The 18,994-nt window shown below is 44.3% G+C and overlaps 1 protein-coding gene across 2 annotated transcripts in view; it reads right to left on the reverse strand.

Moving 5' to 3' along the window:
- The window catches only part of TMEM65 (transmembrane protein 65), a 33,808-nt gene extending 17,309 nt beyond the window's left edge, over positions 1-16,499 (reverse strand). Inside the window, exons 1-2 of one of the 2 annotated variants that reach the window (XM_040547068.1) lie at positions 15,965-16,499; positions 12,941-13,180 (exon numbers count right to left, since the gene is read on the reverse strand). In XM_040547068.1, the coding sequence (XP_040403002.1) occupies positions 12,941-13,180; positions 15,965-16,313 (589 nt within the window). In that variant the 5' untranslated portion in view covers positions 16,314-16,499. The remainder of the gene's footprint in view (positions 1-12,940; positions 13,181-15,964) is intronic. The other variant, XM_040547069.1, reaches the window with a different exon arrangement.
- Positions 16,500-18,994: the final 2,495 nt, after the last annotated feature.

The raw sequence follows: 18,994 nt of genomic DNA on the forward strand, positions 1-18,994 counted from the left end.
AATGTTCTGCCTAAATACAAATATGGCAGGTACTATGGGCGCTGGAGACTGATTTACACCCTAATGCTGCAGAGTTACACCGAGATCACGATCTGTTTTCCACCCTGAAAAACCTCGAAGTAGAAGAAGGAACTCATCTTTATTTGAAACCACTGCTCTATCTAGTGGACCACGTGTTGAGCAAACCTTGCAGAAGTGCTGTGGTCAGTAGTTACTCCTTAGAACAGACATATTTAGCAACAGAAATGGACATGATTTCTCATCAGATACAGGATAGTATTGGTTAAGTATCACAGAACTTCATTTCCATTTTATCTTCAGTGCTTACTGTATGTTCACAGGCAAATATGGGGAGTATACAACACACTCATCCTATTAGCTCTCCCAGAAGTGTAATACACCACATCATTTTAAAGATGCTAAACAAAACACAGACCTAAGGTGGAAACCCTGGCAACTCTAAGACAAAGCATAAAATGGCAAGGGGTAATTTTCCTCCTAGCTGCCTGTCTAGGTCCAGAAATCCAAATCATTGCCTTCCTCGTCATGACAATTATCCCTGATCTAATCCAAGTCTCTATCAGTGCCTTGTCAACTCAAAGTTCAGCCTTTCATTTCCACTCAAAACATAATTTGCAATGCTTCACAATGTCTCAAACTGCAATTGCAAAATACGTGAAATAAGACGCTTACCTCAAGATTCAAGGGGGCTAATCAACTAAAATGATGACAAGCTAGGAAGGACTTGCAGTTTGTAATAGAGATGCAGGGTAAATATAGAAATACAGGGTTTGAGCTGTCACCTTCATAGAGAAATAGAAAAATGGTAAGAAAAACAGCTGAAGTGTTTATACAGAAATGTCAGGAACATTAGAGATACTATCTGAGAGTAAATACGAACAACAACATGGTATTCTGATCTGTGCACTGCAGAAGTACATGTGAAATATTATTTAACAGAGATTTTTAATAAAAGAAGATACCAGAGCGCTGCCAGGAAATACATTTTTGTAGCAATCCCTGACTGAAGTGAGCCATCCACAAAATCACAATTCCCTGCCATGAAAAAAAGCAAACAAATTTGTAGAACCATAATGCCCATCATCCCAGATGGAGGTTGTTTTTTCTCTCTTCATCCTGTTTCAAAGCTCAGGGAGTGAAATGAGTTCCTAGGGGCTTATGGAGGGACATTGCTCAATGGTACAGCAAATTCGTCTACCTTTGGATGAACAAATCCTCCCCTGGGATTATTAACACCTTTCCCAGTAGCTGTGGAAAAAGACCAGGTAAATACTTTAGATTAACATTATAGTGGAATTAATCTAATCCAAATATTTCCTTCTAGCTGCTTTTCAGTAAGGTGAGGTGTTGGCTTCTCCGCCAGCTCCGTCTTCTCCTGTGCCTCTCTGGTTTGAGGTTATGCATCCATCCATCGCTTCAGCGGTTCTCAGCTGAGCAGAGCAGCAGCTCCACAACAGCACTGAACTGGAAATCAGATTGCAGGATCTACGTATTATCGTGGTGTGAGAATCGGTTCTAAGATGGCCTTTGTAGCACTTTCACTTGAGAAGATAAGCAAAACAGTTCTGTGGGACACCACAAAAGATTTGTTAACAGGACTTATCAGAGCTCTATGCGCAACCAAAGAGATCTGATCTAGTACAGGCTTTCATCACCTTGTAATAGAGAAGTGCTGGCATCACTGATGTGACACATGCGAGTGCTCAGGAAATATCTAGGGAGGTATACACACAGTCACGAGATCCTTTATTTAATGATGTTCCCCCCAGGTCTTGTTCTTAAAATGAAATCTGAATTGAGAGATGAGTTTAAAGAGATGAGTTAATTTCTTCCCACCCCTCTTTTTCCTTATGCCCTTCCCCCAGCTGCTCAAAGCCACACTTCTTTTCCCAGGAAAGGACGAAAAAAGGTAGCTTATGAAGAGCAGAGAGCATCTCTGGCTCTCAAACAAAGGCAGGCAACCTAACACTGGCAGCAGCCCATGCAGCACTGGGGTGATGTGGTTGTGCTGGGGGAGAGCGGCCCCAACAGCCTGTAACAGGGGCTCCAGGCCCGTGCTACGCTCGCTCACTTTTTCTAAGGCCCCTGCTGTTGTTACTGTCATTCCTAGGCAGAGAGTGCAGGCTTTCGCCTTCTGCAGCAGCCAGGGGTCTTGAAATGAGAAAAAGCTCCTTGGTTAATATCAAGAGAGAGACACAGCGATGCCCACTGGTAGGGCAAGTTCAAGGCTGGCAAGATCAGCGCTTCCCATGACGCCCGCAGCACCAGCACCGGTACTGAGTCAGGCAGCACCACCCCAGCCAACACCACGCACAGGCAGTGCGGTACCACAAGGAGGAGAGACTAAGTCTGATGGGGTGAGTGGGATTATTTTTTCCTCCTTTAAGAGAATTCTACCAGGAACGTTACAGAAAACTCAAGACAAACCCCTGGTAAATCATGTACCGCTAGGTATCAGCCTGCTCTGAAATGGGAAGTCTCACCCCCTGCCTGAGGATGACCTTGGATTCAAGGAAGACTGCAGAAATAAGATTTTCCCTGAAATAATTTTAAATGCATAGAGTTTAATGCTTTTCATCTGTCTCAGAAGGATGGCAGCTACACAGAATGAGCGCAGTCGAGCAGACAGATAGAACACCGCTCAGTTTGTTAGTTCCAGGCTCACAGCAAGCATCATTTTGCTACTGATAGTTTCTCACTGCACTGTGGCAATAAAAACAAAAGTATAAGCTCCCTAGAAGTACTTAAGAAACCATTGATACCCATCAACAATAAAGAACACTGTAAGAAGCTGTTGCTAATTTAAGTTCCAGCTGTAAATGACCCTCAGGTAACTTCTTCCGCTCTGTATTAAATGCCCAAGGAGCAGAGAACGCAGCAGCAATTAAGCTGTTCTTAACTCTTTACTTAATGCTAAAGGTACCAGGACAAACCTTACTTTCAGCACTTGGGTGCTTTTCTTCCTCCCTTCCCCAAGTAATTTAGCAAAGCCTTCTTGCTGCATTTGTGAAACCGGTCAGACTAACACCTGACTCCTTCCATGGTTAAAACCAAGCCGCAGTACCAGCTGTCTCTGACAAACTACTGGAGAAGCGAATGCTATACGATATAGTGTGAAAACGAAATCTTATTTTACATGGAACTTTACCTCAAAGCATTTTCTTTTGGCTTTTATGTATAAGAGTACAGAGTATCTGCTGGGTAGTTATGCAGCTCCGTTATTCAGTAATTTCTCCTGCATGCGAATGCTAAGTCCTACTAAAAAAAACATTTTACTCTGTTCATGAAAGTGACCTGACATTGTTACAATTGCTGATTTTATAAATAAAGTAATATAAATAAGAAGGGAGAACAACAAAGGAAGAGTAAAGCCAGTAGTCTCTAAGCAGACAGTGCTGAGTTAACTGTTTCAAGCAATTGACTTTATTCTGGAGGAGGAAAAAGGAAAAAAAAAAAAGAAAAAAGGATATTTTTTTTCTCCTGCCCAGTGTTTCTGCAGGCTTTGGTAGGCATGAGCCTTCCTTCCAGAGGATTATCTGGCACAGTTTCAGCGCACCTATGCAGCTTTCAACTGCAGAGCTAACTCAAGCCTCAGCCCAAGTGAAAGCACAGCTGTGCACACACTCCCTCTGAAGCTGCTCTGGGAGTTCTACCTTACAAAGAACTACCTGTCTGAGCCACTTATTTAATCGCAATGCCATTTAATCTTCCCTTGGATCTAACTGATGACAATTTATAAAAGAGTGGATTCTGCCATTTAATATATTTCAGCTTTGCCCATTTTCCCTTTTTCACTGTTAGTTTTTTTTTTTTTTGACCTTTCCTTGACAACTATTTCAACTGTGAGAAAGCAGCAAACTCCTGTAAGCACTGAAGTTGCATCCTCCACCTACAATAATCATCTGGAGAACTAGTGAATTACAAATGCAAAACCACAGCTGAAGCCTCGAGGCTTCCTGCACACAGAACAAGCCTGGTTTGTTTTCTAACAAAAGGTAAGGAGGAAATACGGAACCTGATCTATTTAACATTTTTCCCCTTGGCAGTGGAAAGTAGCCTCTACTACAGCGATAGGGAATTGCCTGCACTGGTGACACACCAGTAATGCCAATACTTACTGGAGACTTGGATTAAACTTGTGCTCCTACTACTTGTTTTGTGCCATATGATGGGGCCTGACCTCAGTGTGCCTCTGGCATCTTTCCCTCCTCTCATTCTCACCAGCTGTTCCAAAATTCACAGACCTTGCACAGCCTCTGCTCCAGCAGGGAGGAAGGGGACGGATTTAGGCTGAGGATGCCTTTGGCAGCACTGAAGCTAAGCGATGCGCTACATGCAGGCAGCCGGAGATCCCAGGAGGAATAATCCTGAAGAGACAGCCAGAGGAAGGCAAAAAACTGCTCCCTACCTATTCACAAGGGGTCAGAGAAATGCTGAGGTCAACAAAGCTCCCAAATATAACTGCAAATATTTGGCAAAACCAAGAAAGAAACCTGGAAGACTGCTCACTAGTGCAAGTCACCATACGTGCTGTCAGCGACACGGGGCTCCCACGGGGACAGGAGAGAAGAAATTCCAGCCTGAGGCAGAATGTCCTTATGGCACTTCCCAGGAGAAAAGATTAATGCTGAGGTCAAATGCAGAATCGTACCTTGAGGGATCTAAATTCACACTGCTGCTGTAGAAGACAAGTGGATATTTTCCCTCCTGTTCCTAAATTCCCTCTCAGGACTGCACACCCAGAGGCTTTGGGGTCGGTGGGGGGGACTGGGGCACTCCCTTTGCAACAACCTGATTAGATTGACAGTAGATCTATTATCTACATATAATATAGATACATATATTTAGCATATAGTATAGTAGATCTATAGATCTATATATAATTCATATACATTTGCTTGTGGGTGGGTTTTTTTTTTGTTAGTTTGTTTTTTAACTGAGCTTCTACAAAAGATCAAAAGTCACAAAAAACTCAGCTGTATTTGTCTCCAGCTGCAAGGACTGTAACGAGCAGCACCTGGAGGTAAGACCAACGTGATCCGTTCCTACCATCCAATCCATGCAAGTACATTAACAAGCCAAAGATTTCTGCTTTCCAATAAATCAGATCTAATAAACTGAGGCTGTAACATCCGCTTCCCACCTGAACCAGCCACCGTTGACGCTGCCGTTTATGCTGCACCAGGACCACAAACACATCTTTGTTCTGCTCATCCCGTTTAGGGAGAGGTCAGAGAATCACAAGAAGCCTGTGACATTTTCAAGAAGAAAAGGTGGACCAGACTGAGTACTTGTAACACCGCTGGCACTTTTGCAGCTACCTATTCCCTTTGCTTTGTTTCCTTTACTCCATAAAATACTGTAATAATAGGAAAAAAATAGGGGGGCTTGGGAGAAAATGGCACTGGCAAAAATCTTTACTTGGCTAGCAATTCTTACATCCCTTGATCCTGAACAAGTTTGTTTCACATCTGTGATGCCATATCTTTACTTGTGCTTTATAAAAAAAAATAAAAAAATAAAAAAATCAACCCATTGCCAGGACTTAATGAAGTAAAGCCATTGCCATCTGAAAATAGAAGCTAACTGTATTTACAAGAGCAGCTGGCTGAAGAAATCAATTTGTTCCATATACCTTTCTCTAGAGTCTTCCATGAAACCCAATAAAGCCAGCAAAACCCAATTTCTCCCCATTCAGATTGCCGTGAAGGATGGGACCATATATTAAGTGAGACTGATGGCTTACACTCTGAATGCGACACGACTGTCGCGGAACAGTTCAGTTACACCGAACTGGCCAGCGCTAAGGAAGGGATGGATCAGCCAAAAGCTGCAAAGCCAAAAGCTGCAAAGAGCAAAGGACCAGGAGTTATTTTCCCAGTACAAGTAATCAGAAACCGATGATATTTACAGGTAAAACTGCAGCAGGCTGAAATGCAACAGTTATCTGTCGGCTCACACAAAGCACCTGGATGTGAAGAAACTGGCAGAGCTCTGCAGCAACACAAATCTACACACAGGACGGCAGCAAGAAAGAGACAGACCTCTCTGTCTGTGGCATGGATGAGAACCGCTCAGCATTTCCTGCGCCTTCTCCCAGCCTTGCCTCGAGGTTTCTGAAAGCCTTGCTGGTGTCCAGCTGACAGGTCCCAGACCACCTCCCAAAAGCGAGCTTTGGGACCAAAATCTGGGCCACCGCTGACACCCACGGCTCCGGCTCCTCTCAATTCAAGCTGGCCTCGCTGTAGAAGCCTTTCAGATTTCTTACATTTTTGAAACAAAAAAGATTTTTCAAGACCATGTCCTTCCCCCAGGTCAAGCAGGAGCCTTCAGCTGTGCTTGCTGCCACATGGTACGGCAGGATTTAAGTCTGGAAATGCCTCCTCTCCTACCTGGCACGTACGCAGGAAAGCCTTCCTTCCCAAAGCAAAACACAGCAGCTGCTCAGCAGCAGATTACAGCACGTGCGCCAAGACCCGAAAAGCTACCAAGTATTCAGTAAGCGGGTTGAGGAAAGTTTTTCTCCATGGGTACGGGCAGTAGGAGAGAAGAAAACAGGCCCCCTGCTCCTTACGACTGCTTTAAGGTGATGAGAGCGCTGCCACAGGGTATGCCCCATCATCAAACACAGAATACTGTAGTCCTCCAGTGCTCCTATTTGCTCTTTTTACAAGTCAGAGAGAAATGAGTAGGCTGAAAAAGTGACAAGATGGAATTTGCCAAGAGCTAAAGCATGGTCGTTTTTCAGGATTAAATACAAAAATGCAAAGAGTACCCAAAAAGGAATGAACGTGAGAGCCCATCACATATAAATGGGAGCTAGCAAATGATCCAGCAAACAAGGTTTTTGAGGTCAACAATGTAAGTGCAATAATGACTAAATATCACATATATATGTATAAGTGCAATTAAGACTATATATCAGGGTCTGCTATGGCTGCAAGGGAAGATATATTAGCAACTAACATACAATCCCTAGTAACTGGACACTCCAGAAAAACACTGATTTCATATCCCATAGTTTTGGATGAAATATGCACTCTACAGGGTTAAAAAACGCATTTTGTCAGCTTTGCGTTAACCAGCTCACCGTGTTTCAGAGGAAGCAAGAGTTTGTTTCAGGCACGGGTTAGTCACATCCCAAAAATTCCAAAAGGCAGGCTAGATGTTAGAGGAAGTTCTCATACACAGCAATAACATGGCAACAAGAACATCTGCTTTCTGGTTTCTGAAATAACACTGTGCCAATTCAAGGAGAAAGAAAGAAAATGAATGAGGGGTAACACAAGACAACTCACACGTCTACCTTTCCTCAATTTGAACCATTTCTTTACCAGCAGAAAAAAAAAAAGAGAAAGAGAAACTGCAGAGAGATCCAAGGCAGCTTCCTTAATCACCGTTTGCATGATATACTTAGCTCATTTTTTCCATTTGCTTTGCCTTTTTATAAGAAAGAGCTTTCAGTCACATGGGTAAGCTTTAAATAATTCAAGAAACTTTTAAATTCTTCCTGTAAGAAACTGATGTCATTCTTTAATATCAATTATACGCTAAATCAGTGCCCCTGTGTTCGCAGAACACACACGATCCAGTTCATTCATGCCTGTTACATGGAGATCAAAGTGCATCTCATCTATTGCTCTGAAGGGTACGAGCCGCACCGTAAGTAAAAGTTGCATTTTAAGTGATCTCTCCTAAATCAAAAGCACCCCTCACAGCAGGAAAGATAACTAGAAGGAAAACCTGTCTCCCGATAACTACAAAACGTATTATTTTGAGCCACAGCAATGGCTCAGAGCCTGACTTCTGTTTGTTTTTAATTGACCACCTTAAAAAAAGGCCTGTGCATGATAGTTATTCTGCTGTATTACATGCCTAAACACATGCAAATATTGGAAAACAAGTTTTAATTAGGGCAATCTTTGACTTTACCTTTCCTAAAGCATTAATTACAGGGAAGGGTAAAGGCAGTTAACTGAATAATTACATTTTTAACAGTAATGCTATTTCCGCATTATGTTCGGACCACAGGATTTAATGCGTGGCACTTTGCCAGGGAAAGGCATAAGGTACATAACCTCGAGTTCCTCCAACTGAATGGAGTTGTTTCAGCCTGAAATTTCCACTCCATTATGATCTAGAAATTATGGAGACCTGTCTAGATTACCCAGAAATTATGGTGCTCAGGAGACTTTCCGCAAGACCAGGACTTGAAACATTTCTTTGTTCACATTCAGACCAAGTCCCTAAAGTCCCCATGGGGACCGCGTCATTCTGAGACTGAAGTCATGATATCAATTTGTATTATAAAGCCTGAAGTCACAAGTTTATAGTAACGTAAATAAACCCAAAACCGAGCACTTTGATTTCTTGCAGCAACACATGCCAACTGCATCACAACAAGCACGCAGAACGTCTGTCAAACAAGCAGCCTGCTGGCCTTATGCAATGCCACGTCTCAGCAACACACTTTTAGGTTTGGTTTTTTACTGTACCAAGAGTACTGGTCGTCTCTGGCGATACTACCTCCTTCGCGGGCTTCTCAAGTGGTACCAGTGGTTTAGGGTATCTGGATGCTAAAAGTTTGCAAAAGCAAGAGGGTGGTAAGTCATTACTGAAAGTGTTCCAACCGACACTGGAGCACCAGCCAGCAAGGAGAGGACCTACACGCGCAGTAAGGAGACCGGGTTTCTCTAGGCCTTACACTCATTCCACTTCACCTTGAATGCTTGCTGCCTTTGCTCTGCAAAAACATACGGCTAGATTTCTGCATTTAAGCACCGAACCCAGGGTGGGTTCTAGGGTCAGTACAATTTCAAAACAGGGAAGCAAACCAAATCACAAGGGCAAAACCAGCACGAATTTCAGCAAGCAATACCTTGCTGAACATGGTTTAGAGGCAGACAGTTACAGTGACATATGACAGTTTGAGAGAGCAACTTCAGGATAGTTTTACCACGAGTGACCAAATACCAGCTTCCTTTTTTATGGCATTAAACCTCAGTCCCTTCAATACTTAAGTAATATATGTACAGCCCAGTCCTGAGGTATTACCTATGTCAGCGTGAGTAGAATAACCCTCACAAACAGAGTTTAAAATAGAAAAAGAGAATCACTAAACTTTTTCTGAGTTAAAATGTTGTGAAAAAAAATCCATATAGTAGGCAATTTCCGTAAGATACTACGTGGTTACTGAGATGACAGCATGATGAAAAGTCTGACTCTCCTAAGCTACTTAAGTTTACTGCTTTACCGTTACTTGAGGAAAAAAAAATCCAAACAAATCATAAGCATTCAATTGTAATAATGCTTAAGGAAACGTTAGATTGACAAATACAACACAGCAGTGCTAAAATGAACAATGGAAATAGATTTTCTACCACCCACGAGTATATTTTGGAGATGAGATTTTGTTCATGCATTTTTTACTTCGGAGGTTTGGCATTCAGTTGTGTGGTTTGGTTGTTTTTGTTTGTTTGTTTTTGTAACCATACTTTCATTCTTGGAAGGTTTCTTGCTGAATACCTCTCAATTAGATTTCAAAAGCATGAAGTCCCTTATTTAAGGCAATCAAGCAGCGCACACATCTTCCCAAGCACTTTGCTTTTTCTGATAATGGGCATCCACATTCTTGGAGACAGGACTGTGAGTGAAAAGAATCTAAAGAAAAAATAACATTTCATAATAAATGAGAATCCAATCTGGAGACAAAAAGGGGCTGGAACTCCCATCTTTGTTAGCTGACAGAGCAGCTGGAGGGTTCACTTCACCAATGACACCTACCCCAACTGTGACAACAAGGGGAGCGCCTGGTGAACCCCAGCGACCCAAGCAGAGCAGCAGGCAGAGCTCTGTCCTTCAGCAGCAAGGCCTGGAAAAGCTACGGTGGATTTCTGCATTCAATATTCTATATATGGAAGTCCACAGCACCTACAGGACAAAATACAGCTTCCAATTTCTCCCTCTCCTCACTAAATCTCAAGGAAACTAGCATCACAGCAACTACAGAAAAGGTTCAACTCAGAACTGCCTCACTGTTCTCTTTTTGCTGGCAAAATGGCATCAATTTCAAGCCAACGGATTCAGTATTAGCATTACCTAACATCTGGGGTGAGCGGTCTTTTCTAATAGTTATCATCACAGGTGACAAAATACTTTGTATTGCATAGATGACCACTGTATGGAAATACAACACACAGATGTTAAAAGAACGTGATGAGCAGTCTCTGCAGCACTCCTCCTGCACTCTGCCTTCATGAAAAGGCTTGATGGACTAGGGAAAAAAAGAATTTGGGAAGCAAAAAGAGAAGTGGTGTATGTTTCCATCTGAACCACATCATTCATCACTGAGTATTTTTGACTCGGCACTGAGATTAGCAGTAGCCTCTGTGTATGCACACAAGCAAGCCAGTAAGAGTCTCTCATTGTATCAGCCTGCTAGAGCACTTCAGCTTGCAAATTACGTGCTTACCAGCAGTCTGCCAGGAGACCTTTTCCTAGAATAGCAATCAAACAGCAAAGTTAAGAAACGGTTGAGCGACCTAGGTCACAGCAAGACAGAGGTGGATGACCCATCTCCACGCGCAGCTCAGGGCGTACCCGCACACATTTGGCCTGTCGTGGACAGAGAGCTGTCCCCATAGGGTGCCAAAGCACACTAGCAAGGCTGTTCCCTCTCCCCCCTGCTCAAACTGGTGAGTTCTCTTAACTTTTCGTTGGAAAAAAATCACTTTTTAGACAAGACAAACAAAGCCAGAAGGATCAAATCGTGCTTTGTTAACACAGCTTACACTGTACCCAAAAGAGGTACTAAGATCTGGGTGGTTTCTAAACCACCAGGCAGATGCCTTTATATTAGCACAAAGCGTCTGACTCATACAATAAAAGGAATTGTTTTTCACACTAGGTCATGTTTGAAGTGACCAAGAACTTCAGTGAAATCCATTTGTCCCCGATGGCATTTGCAGCCTTCCAAATTAACTTTCCTCCCTGAACTGTGGAAGCAGTGGCATCGAGGCCCTAATATTCCCTGTGCTACTCCAGGGAACCAGAGAGTTCATAGATTTCACACCAGATCACAAAACAGAGATGCTTCTTGTGACACCAAAGTAAGATTTCACACAACATTGGCTAAAAGTTGGCAATTACCTCAAGCAGCTCTTGCTCCAGCTGCCAGACCGACTGAATACAGCGGTGGCGCCCTTCACCCACAGCGCTAACTTCCTCACACACAACACAGAAACTTGGAATTATGAACATTTTTCTACCAGAATGCACTGGTTTGGACAGATTATTTATTAAGTCACATAGGGCATCACATAGCGGTGCCTGCAGAGAGAATCTAGCTAGAGACTGCATTCTGCAGACCTGACATTAAACCAACAAAAACAGCTGTCAGGAATACACAGGCACTAAGTTTTTTTCATGTGTTCCAGTTCATACACAGCCTCAGCAACCAGAAATCCTCCAAGCTCCTACATTTCAGAAGGCCTTTTATTTTGTAATCATATCACAAAACCCTAATATTTAAAAAATAAAATGCAACTTGGAGTTTTCAAGGAATTGCGATCCATGTGCACGCATAATTCTAACAGGAACTGTTTTCCCATCTCTGCAACAAAGGTGAAAAAAATAACTGAAACCCTCACTTCCACGACCCGAGAGGCACTAGATAGCGGTTGTGTTAGTATTATTAGTGGAAAAGTGTTACGTTTTGGCTCAAGAATATTTTAAACCAGCACAGCTCTAAGAACAGAAGTACCCTTAGCATGTCTGCTGCGTAGTTATTTCTTACCTATGCAAGTCAAACCCTTCGGTCATTTTCCTCCTGCTTACTGGGCTTGCTGCACTGCTTCTAAGTGCTTCCAGGAATCATTTTCGAATATACACTGGAAACTACAGGCAGAAAACCTGAACGTAAGCCCCTCTCCTTCCTTCTAAAACCCCTCACTTTTGGTACAACAGGTTAGAAGCATGAAGTCACCCTCCACATTGCCAGTGCAATTTTTATACTTCCATCTCTCTATGTAAGAAAGGAGCAAAGGGAAGGAGGACTCGCTATGTTGCCAAGAAAACGAAGCCTTGATCACGGAGCACCACTTCCACAAACAGGAGAGTGGCACTACTGCAATTTAAAGGAACCGGCTAATTTGCTACTTCTGTGTTTCTGTAACTATGAAAAACAGAAAATATTTGTATTCAAGTCCACATTCATCATCTCCATCTGCTGCGGCTGACATGCTTACAAGAAACACAAGCTGAAATTTAAAAAAAAAAAAAAACTGTTCTGAAACACTTCTTGGGAAAATGCAAGAGCCTATTCACCTTTCCAAGAAAAAAGGAAGGGAAGAAAAAAAAAGACTTCAATGAAAACAGAAAACTAAATCCAGGTGGGAAGGTCTTGTAGCAGTCCTCAGAAAGAGCAATTTAGTGACGTTTTGACTAAGACAGTTAGCAAAATATAGATTATAGTCTAAATCAGGACACTTCTCAGAATATCTTTTTAAAAACAGTTCCATCTTCTCCCGCCCAGGTTCTCCTATGCAAAAGCTTCCTAGTATTTGAAGTCAGGCTGCCGGGTAAGCCCAGCTTCGATAGCCATCCTTTAACATGAGCTCACAGATCAGCGAGCAACGCAGCCTTCTGACCGAAGACAAACATTCAGCAAACAGAATCAATTCGGTGTTTGTTCATACAGCAAGTTTTCAGCAGCTTTCCGGAGGCTGAACTGTTTAAACCCACTGCTAGCGCTCAGCACCTGGAAGCAGAAGACACGCGTGGTGGCAGGAACCGTTCCAAGCCCCCGCCTCAAACCTCTCCCACCTACAGGCTATGCGACTACAGGGCAAACCGAGGCATTAAGGCATCAAAACACTCGAGACTCACCTAACTCAAAGGTGGATGGCTACGGCTCACCTACCTGAGGACCGTTCTTCAGCGGAGCAGCCACGGCAGCGGCTGGGTTTCCCTCTAGCCTCTGCCATTAGGGGAGGCCACAGATAGTGTGTCCTGTCATATTTCGCGCTAGGGCAATTAGTTGATGGGACTGCATCCTCCCGGTGGTAGGCCTGCGAATGGACTGAGGAACAGGCCCCATTTGGTTCTTGGTGTGCCCGGGTCTCCCCATATTGCTGACAGCTTCCCCGAGCTGTTATGGGGTCTGTTAGGGCACAGAAGAGGCAGTGAAGGAAGAAGGTCAAAACTTAACCCAGGAAGGACCACGTTAAGAAGGGTATGGACTAAGACCTCCCTTTCCATATAGAAGTATGAAAAGATCACGGGCACAAAACAAACTTAAGTGCACGGAGTGACAAAACTGCACGTGCATTTCACGATTGAGGAAGGACTGATTTTCCAGACTGAAATAGGATAGAGGAACTTGCTTAGCAGGCAGACAAGTAAATTTGAAGGCTGCATTCGGATCACACCTCATTGGAAATCAAACTAGCAATCCGATCTAAAGCATCGACTACCTGGAGCTACAGCATGCTGCCACAGGATGAAAAGATAAGAGCAGAAACACAACATTCCCCAAATCGTTTTAGTTACACTGAACTGATCAATTGTAAAAAACAGAAGTGACATTAATAGATTGGAGAAAGCACTAGGAAAGCGGGGCGCAAATCCCTCCCCTTTGCTACTCACAATCACAGCCCGTGCACCTAGTTAAATCATTCCTACACAATCACCATTTTAACAGCAGGCAAGGGCAAACATACAAAACATTATCTAATCATAATAAAGCACATGAAGCACAGAGTATCATCATCTAGCCCAGAAATCGTGTCATTTTCTTTCCAGTGCAGCCCTTCTACTCACTTTGTGCGCTTCTGTCACTGCCTGGTGTTGTGAGCAATGATGCACACCTGACGATCCTGAAGCGCCTGGCTCTACATTTGCTTCCCTTCATCCCATAAAATCTGAATTCTGTCAATATCGACCCTGTCCTCCCCTCCCTCCCTAGCCCATGACAGCTCAAACACCTGCACACCGAAAAAGAATCCAGTGCTTTGGTGGGCACCTCTAAAAAAAGCACAGCACCTGCATCTGCACTGAATGATTTCTGTGCCACGTTACCTCTCTCATTCATGTGATTTTAGTTCTCTATAATGGAACACACAAGAGGTACACACTATAGGTTTAAGGTATTTTTTGGCTAATTTTTATTCAAAAGACTTTCTAGAAGCTCTTCTTGGTTATGTTTTTTGTCAACAACATGTGTAGAAAGACCACTTCTTAGGGAGAAAAGCTGACAGCTCATATGCTGTAGTCAGGTAAAAAAATCTGAATGGAGCTGGCTAAAGGAAGAAGTTAGTTTCCTAAAAATCAAGTTACCACCAGCTGCTGGGCAGATCAAAAATCTGACTCCACGGACTGAGGTCTGATGGCATCACTGCACTTTGGCAACCTTCACCTGTGGGGCTACAAAGCTCAGCAAAACCTCAGGTCTGTAACTCTCCTCCCAGTGAGATGAACGGTTACAATTTCTGGCACGAGTGAACGACAATTTCCACTACCAACATATATCCGCAGTTTACTCATAAGTAACATGCAGTTATGTCTCTGAACTTAAACTAATGTTTTTGTTACTCAGTCTTTCAGATCCTAAATTATCAGATAGTCACAGTACTTTATAGAAAAGGACTCTCATACTATAGCTAACAGCAGCTGAGCAACCAGATATTAAATAGGACCATCTGTTGAATTATCTCCGTACAAACCTTGAGACATACTGAAATACATTTTAAAGGTTTTGATATTCCCAACACGATCCTCTGGTGATACAGCAGCTCTGTGAGCAACCTACTTTCACCTGAGCAGTAACTGTCGGGATAGAAACTTGTGCAAAAACCTATAGCAAGAACCTTTCAGATGCTGACAAGGATCCTTAGGAAGAGTGTTAGTTGTTAGTATTCAAAAGTTAGGGTCAATTGACAGCTTAAAGCATGCTTTCTAACTGGGAAACAAATATAACCAATTTGTGCTCTGCAAAACAGTAGCACTGCTCCTAAAATAAGCTATTTACATGAACTGCTCTTGCTGTTTGCGTGCAGGTGTACTATAGACAGCACTGAACAGGTACCTGAAAAGGTTCTGCTTCTTCGTGAAAGCAGCACTCCTTCGGCTGCCCCTTGGAACTGTTTTCTGCCCACTCAAAGATTTCCTCAAGACATGTACAGAGCAGTTACGAGTCACAGAAATGCCCTTTCCAAGGGCACGCTACTATCAAAGTCACAGAGGCCTAGATCAAATGCACTCTGAGCCTGCTGTCATCTCAGCCGCAATAGGTACCATAAAATTACAGCTGAGCATCAGAAGCACCGAGGCTGCAATCAACGGGATTTGATTTTGTCATGTTTTTGATTTGTGTATGGGAAAGTGCCAAGTTGGAAAGAGCAGTCGAATCACGGAAAAATCAGTGCGGATTATTTTAGCTGGCGTTGCACTCAAAGACACACCTATAAACCTTCCCAGCACACGTATACCTGCCCGCGGAAGGGTGAACTACTGCCAAGCAATCCTTGGCAGGCATCCTCCCACCGGCAGCCCTGTGTGCAGGGCAGCACAACTCCTGAACGAGCTCCCGGAGCAGCAGCAGCCCAGGATCTCTTTGGAGATCTGAAACCCGTTTACCGCTGTACCAGCGTCAGGGGGATTTTGTACATTACACACTTTCCTACTCCCGTCCTGAAACCCGGCCGCCCACACCCTTTCGGAAACTCCTCACAGGACGGCCAGCACACGGCGAACCCCACGGGGCAGAAGCTGTGAAGGCAAAGGCGGGGCGGATGGTTCTGGAAACTAAACTCGTGTGGGGCGGCCATGTGGAGCTGTGGGTCACGCTCGCAGCTTTCTCGACGCCTCGCCCCCGGTTTCCTCCTCGCCAGCCCCACGGAGCCACCGGCACCCCGCGGGGGGACACGCCGGGACCGGCACCGCTCACCTTGGGCGATGGCGATGGACTCGAAGCGGTGCAGCTCCCGCAGCAGGCAGCTCCGCTCGGTGGAGTGCAGGCTGTAGATGAAGTCGCGGGCTCCCTGCGCCGTGTTCAACGCCTCCATCGGCTCCTTCTTGGGGTGGGTGCCCAGAGCCCGGCCGGGCGGCGGCGGCGGAGCCCCCCCGGGCAGGAGCAGCCCCTCGGTGCCGCCGCTCAGGCTGCCCAGGCGGCGGCAGCAGCAACGCGGCGGGGCCCGCAGCGAGCCCAGGCAGGACGACGAGGAGGGCACGGAGGCAGCGGGGCCCCCCGGCCGCCCCAGCAGCAGCAGCGCCGCCCGGCCGAGCCGCGCCGACATGGGGCAGGCGAAGAAGGCGCCCGAGACGCCCGGGCGGTGCCGCTGCTCCGCTCCGCCTCAGCCGCCCATGGCCCCATGGAGGGAGGGAAGGGAGGGAGCGAAGGGAGGGAAGAAGGCAGCGCCACGCAGGCGCAGGGCGGCGCCGGGCGGCAGCGCGGCCTCGGTCGCCCCCTCAGGGCGGGCACGGCTCCGTCCTGAGGGGAGCCGCGGCGAAGGGCGGCGGCCGCGGGGCGAGGCGGCTGTGAGGGGGAGATTAGCCCCAAGGCGCCCGGACAGGAGGGGTTGGCTCAGAGGAGCCTGCGCTGTGGGAAGAAACTCGGTTATAACGTGAAACAACATGAAAGAGTCCCCTCACAAACCTCCCTCCCCGCCCCAAGTCTTAATACTGTACAACCCCCACACACACACACACCCCAATCTTAATATTGTACCTGTTACTAAGGTAGCAGTTAACCACTGGGATTTACTTGCAGCAACAACACGTTTTCCCTGCCCACACGCTGGTCTCCAGGCTCATGCCAAGCCGGTGAGAATAGCAGCAGGGTTTGCTTTGCCGGTCTCCAGGCCCTTGCTCTAAAGTATTGTGGCATTGCGACACCGGTTTCTGCTTCAGCGCACTTGAGTAGTTGAGTATAGTATTCGTAGTTGAAGCAGGCAGGATGATTTTTTAAATTTTTTTTATTTTTAGATACCCATTTAGGACAAACACAGTTTACAACTGAGGAACTGAACCCTCAGGAACTGAGGGTTTTTTAAAACTGGGTTGTGAGTGCTCTGTGCGTGCCCCATGCTAGGGGTTAATTCAGGTGCTGTTTGTTCAAAGCACTGTGTTTCAGGTATTAGATTTGATAATTAGACTGCAAAGAACCTAAATAACCACAACCACAAGGGGCTCGCTTATTGCTCGTCATATGCCTAGCCGATTTAATACCAAGGTAAGTGACATCTGAAGGCACCCACTTGAAGCTTATGGCTGTGTCTAGTTCTTTTAATACTGAGCTAACACACTTCTGGAGGCAGGTAGCAGTCCAGGTGGTTTTTTTGGCTGTCTGGAGGCTGCCACTCCACATGGAGAAGTTAAAACTCTTAACAAAAGTGAAGTTTTCTCTCCTATTCCACCACTGCAAAGCTAACGTGTGGTACAAAAGCAAAGATCTCATAATAAACAGAGGCATTTAACGTATGGTGTGTGTTCGATATTATGGACATTTACATAAAGTATGTGTACTGTAGAGAGGGAGAAGAAAGTGAGAGCAGAAATACAGACAACAGGTCATAAAGGCCTGTTATATGATGCTATAATTTTCATCCCATTAGATAAACATTGGAGATAGGTGGATGTTGGCTACTATTTCCAGCTGAATGCATTTTTGCCATAGAGCTAACAGGTCCTGTCTCTATCACAATTTTTTTCCAGTTCTGTAACTCATTTTTCTGTAACTCTTCCAATGCTTGCTCCTCACCCAGAGCCACTAAGCCTCTGATAATCCTTAGAACTCTATTCGACTTCCCAGAGGTTTTGTTGAAAAAATTATATCTTCTAATTTTCAGAGGCAATTTGGTAACATTTTTGAGTTCTAGAGAACTATAGCAACAGAGTTCATAGAAGTGTTCAGAGATGCTGGTAAAAAGGTCCTTAATCAAACAGCTTTTTCAATAAAAAAGCATGCTTTCATGCAAAAATGCAGGACATGAAATGGGATTGTCAAAAATCTGAAAAATTGTCATCCAAAAAATAAGGAAAAAAATCCAACTTCCCAGATGCCAAACCTATACTTCAATTTGACATATTTCTGTTTATGATATATTTTTTATATCTGATATTATGTTCATAGAGCTTGATGCATCAGACTACAGAGAGCAAAGAAGGAAGACGGGATTGTGTGCTAGTGTAGAGCTCTGAATGAAATGAATCTGAAACCAGTGACAACAAATTGCAGTTTTACAACACAGCCTTTAGGAATTTGCAGTGGAGTAAGACCGACCGTACAGGGAGGTGGCAAGGACATTGTTTAAGTGGACATATAACAGTACTATTATGAAAAATAAAATCATTATTAATATGTGAAGATAGGGATCAGGGTTTAGCAGACTGTAAATTCTTATGCAGGCAGAAGCTGTGGCTTATGCCTCTTCAAGCCTTTAAAGCTGCATCGAACAAACTGGAATAAAAACGTCATCAGAGGAACTGTTCTGCAATGACATGGAATGAACTAGATAACCTACTAGTTTTTTTTCTGTATTTCTTTGTTGGAACCTTTTATTTTGTGAAAAAGTGAAATTGAAGCCATTGGTTAGACTGACACTTTAATTAATCAGACAGTCTATTTAACTTGATTCAGCAGGTGGTGTAGAGTAACTTTCATTAGTTCCAGACACTCCAGCAGAGCTTTTGAACCTGCTAGAGTGCCTGTTTCTCACAGTGATCTGAAAATGTAGAAGTTTCACTTTATTGTTTTCTTGCTGGTAGGTTAATTTCTCCTAACGTGACTTATCATACGAATGACCAAACTAATAAAGGTGGTTTACACACCAAATGACAGAAGTAGGAGGAAATAGTTTACAATACAACATGAAAAACATTGCAATGTTTAATCCTAAAAGCTAGAAAAGTGCTGCTGCAGAAACGAGCAGAAAAGTGCTAGCCATCTTTAAACACAGCTGAGGATCATGGCAGACAG

This window comes from Cygnus olor, chromosome 2 (genome assembly GCF_009769625.2).
Source record: "Cygnus olor isolate bCygOlo1 chromosome 2, bCygOlo1.pri.v2, whole genome shotgun sequence".
NCBI classification, from domain to species: domain Eukaryota; kingdom Metazoa; phylum Chordata; class Aves; order Anseriformes; family Anatidae; genus Cygnus; species Cygnus olor.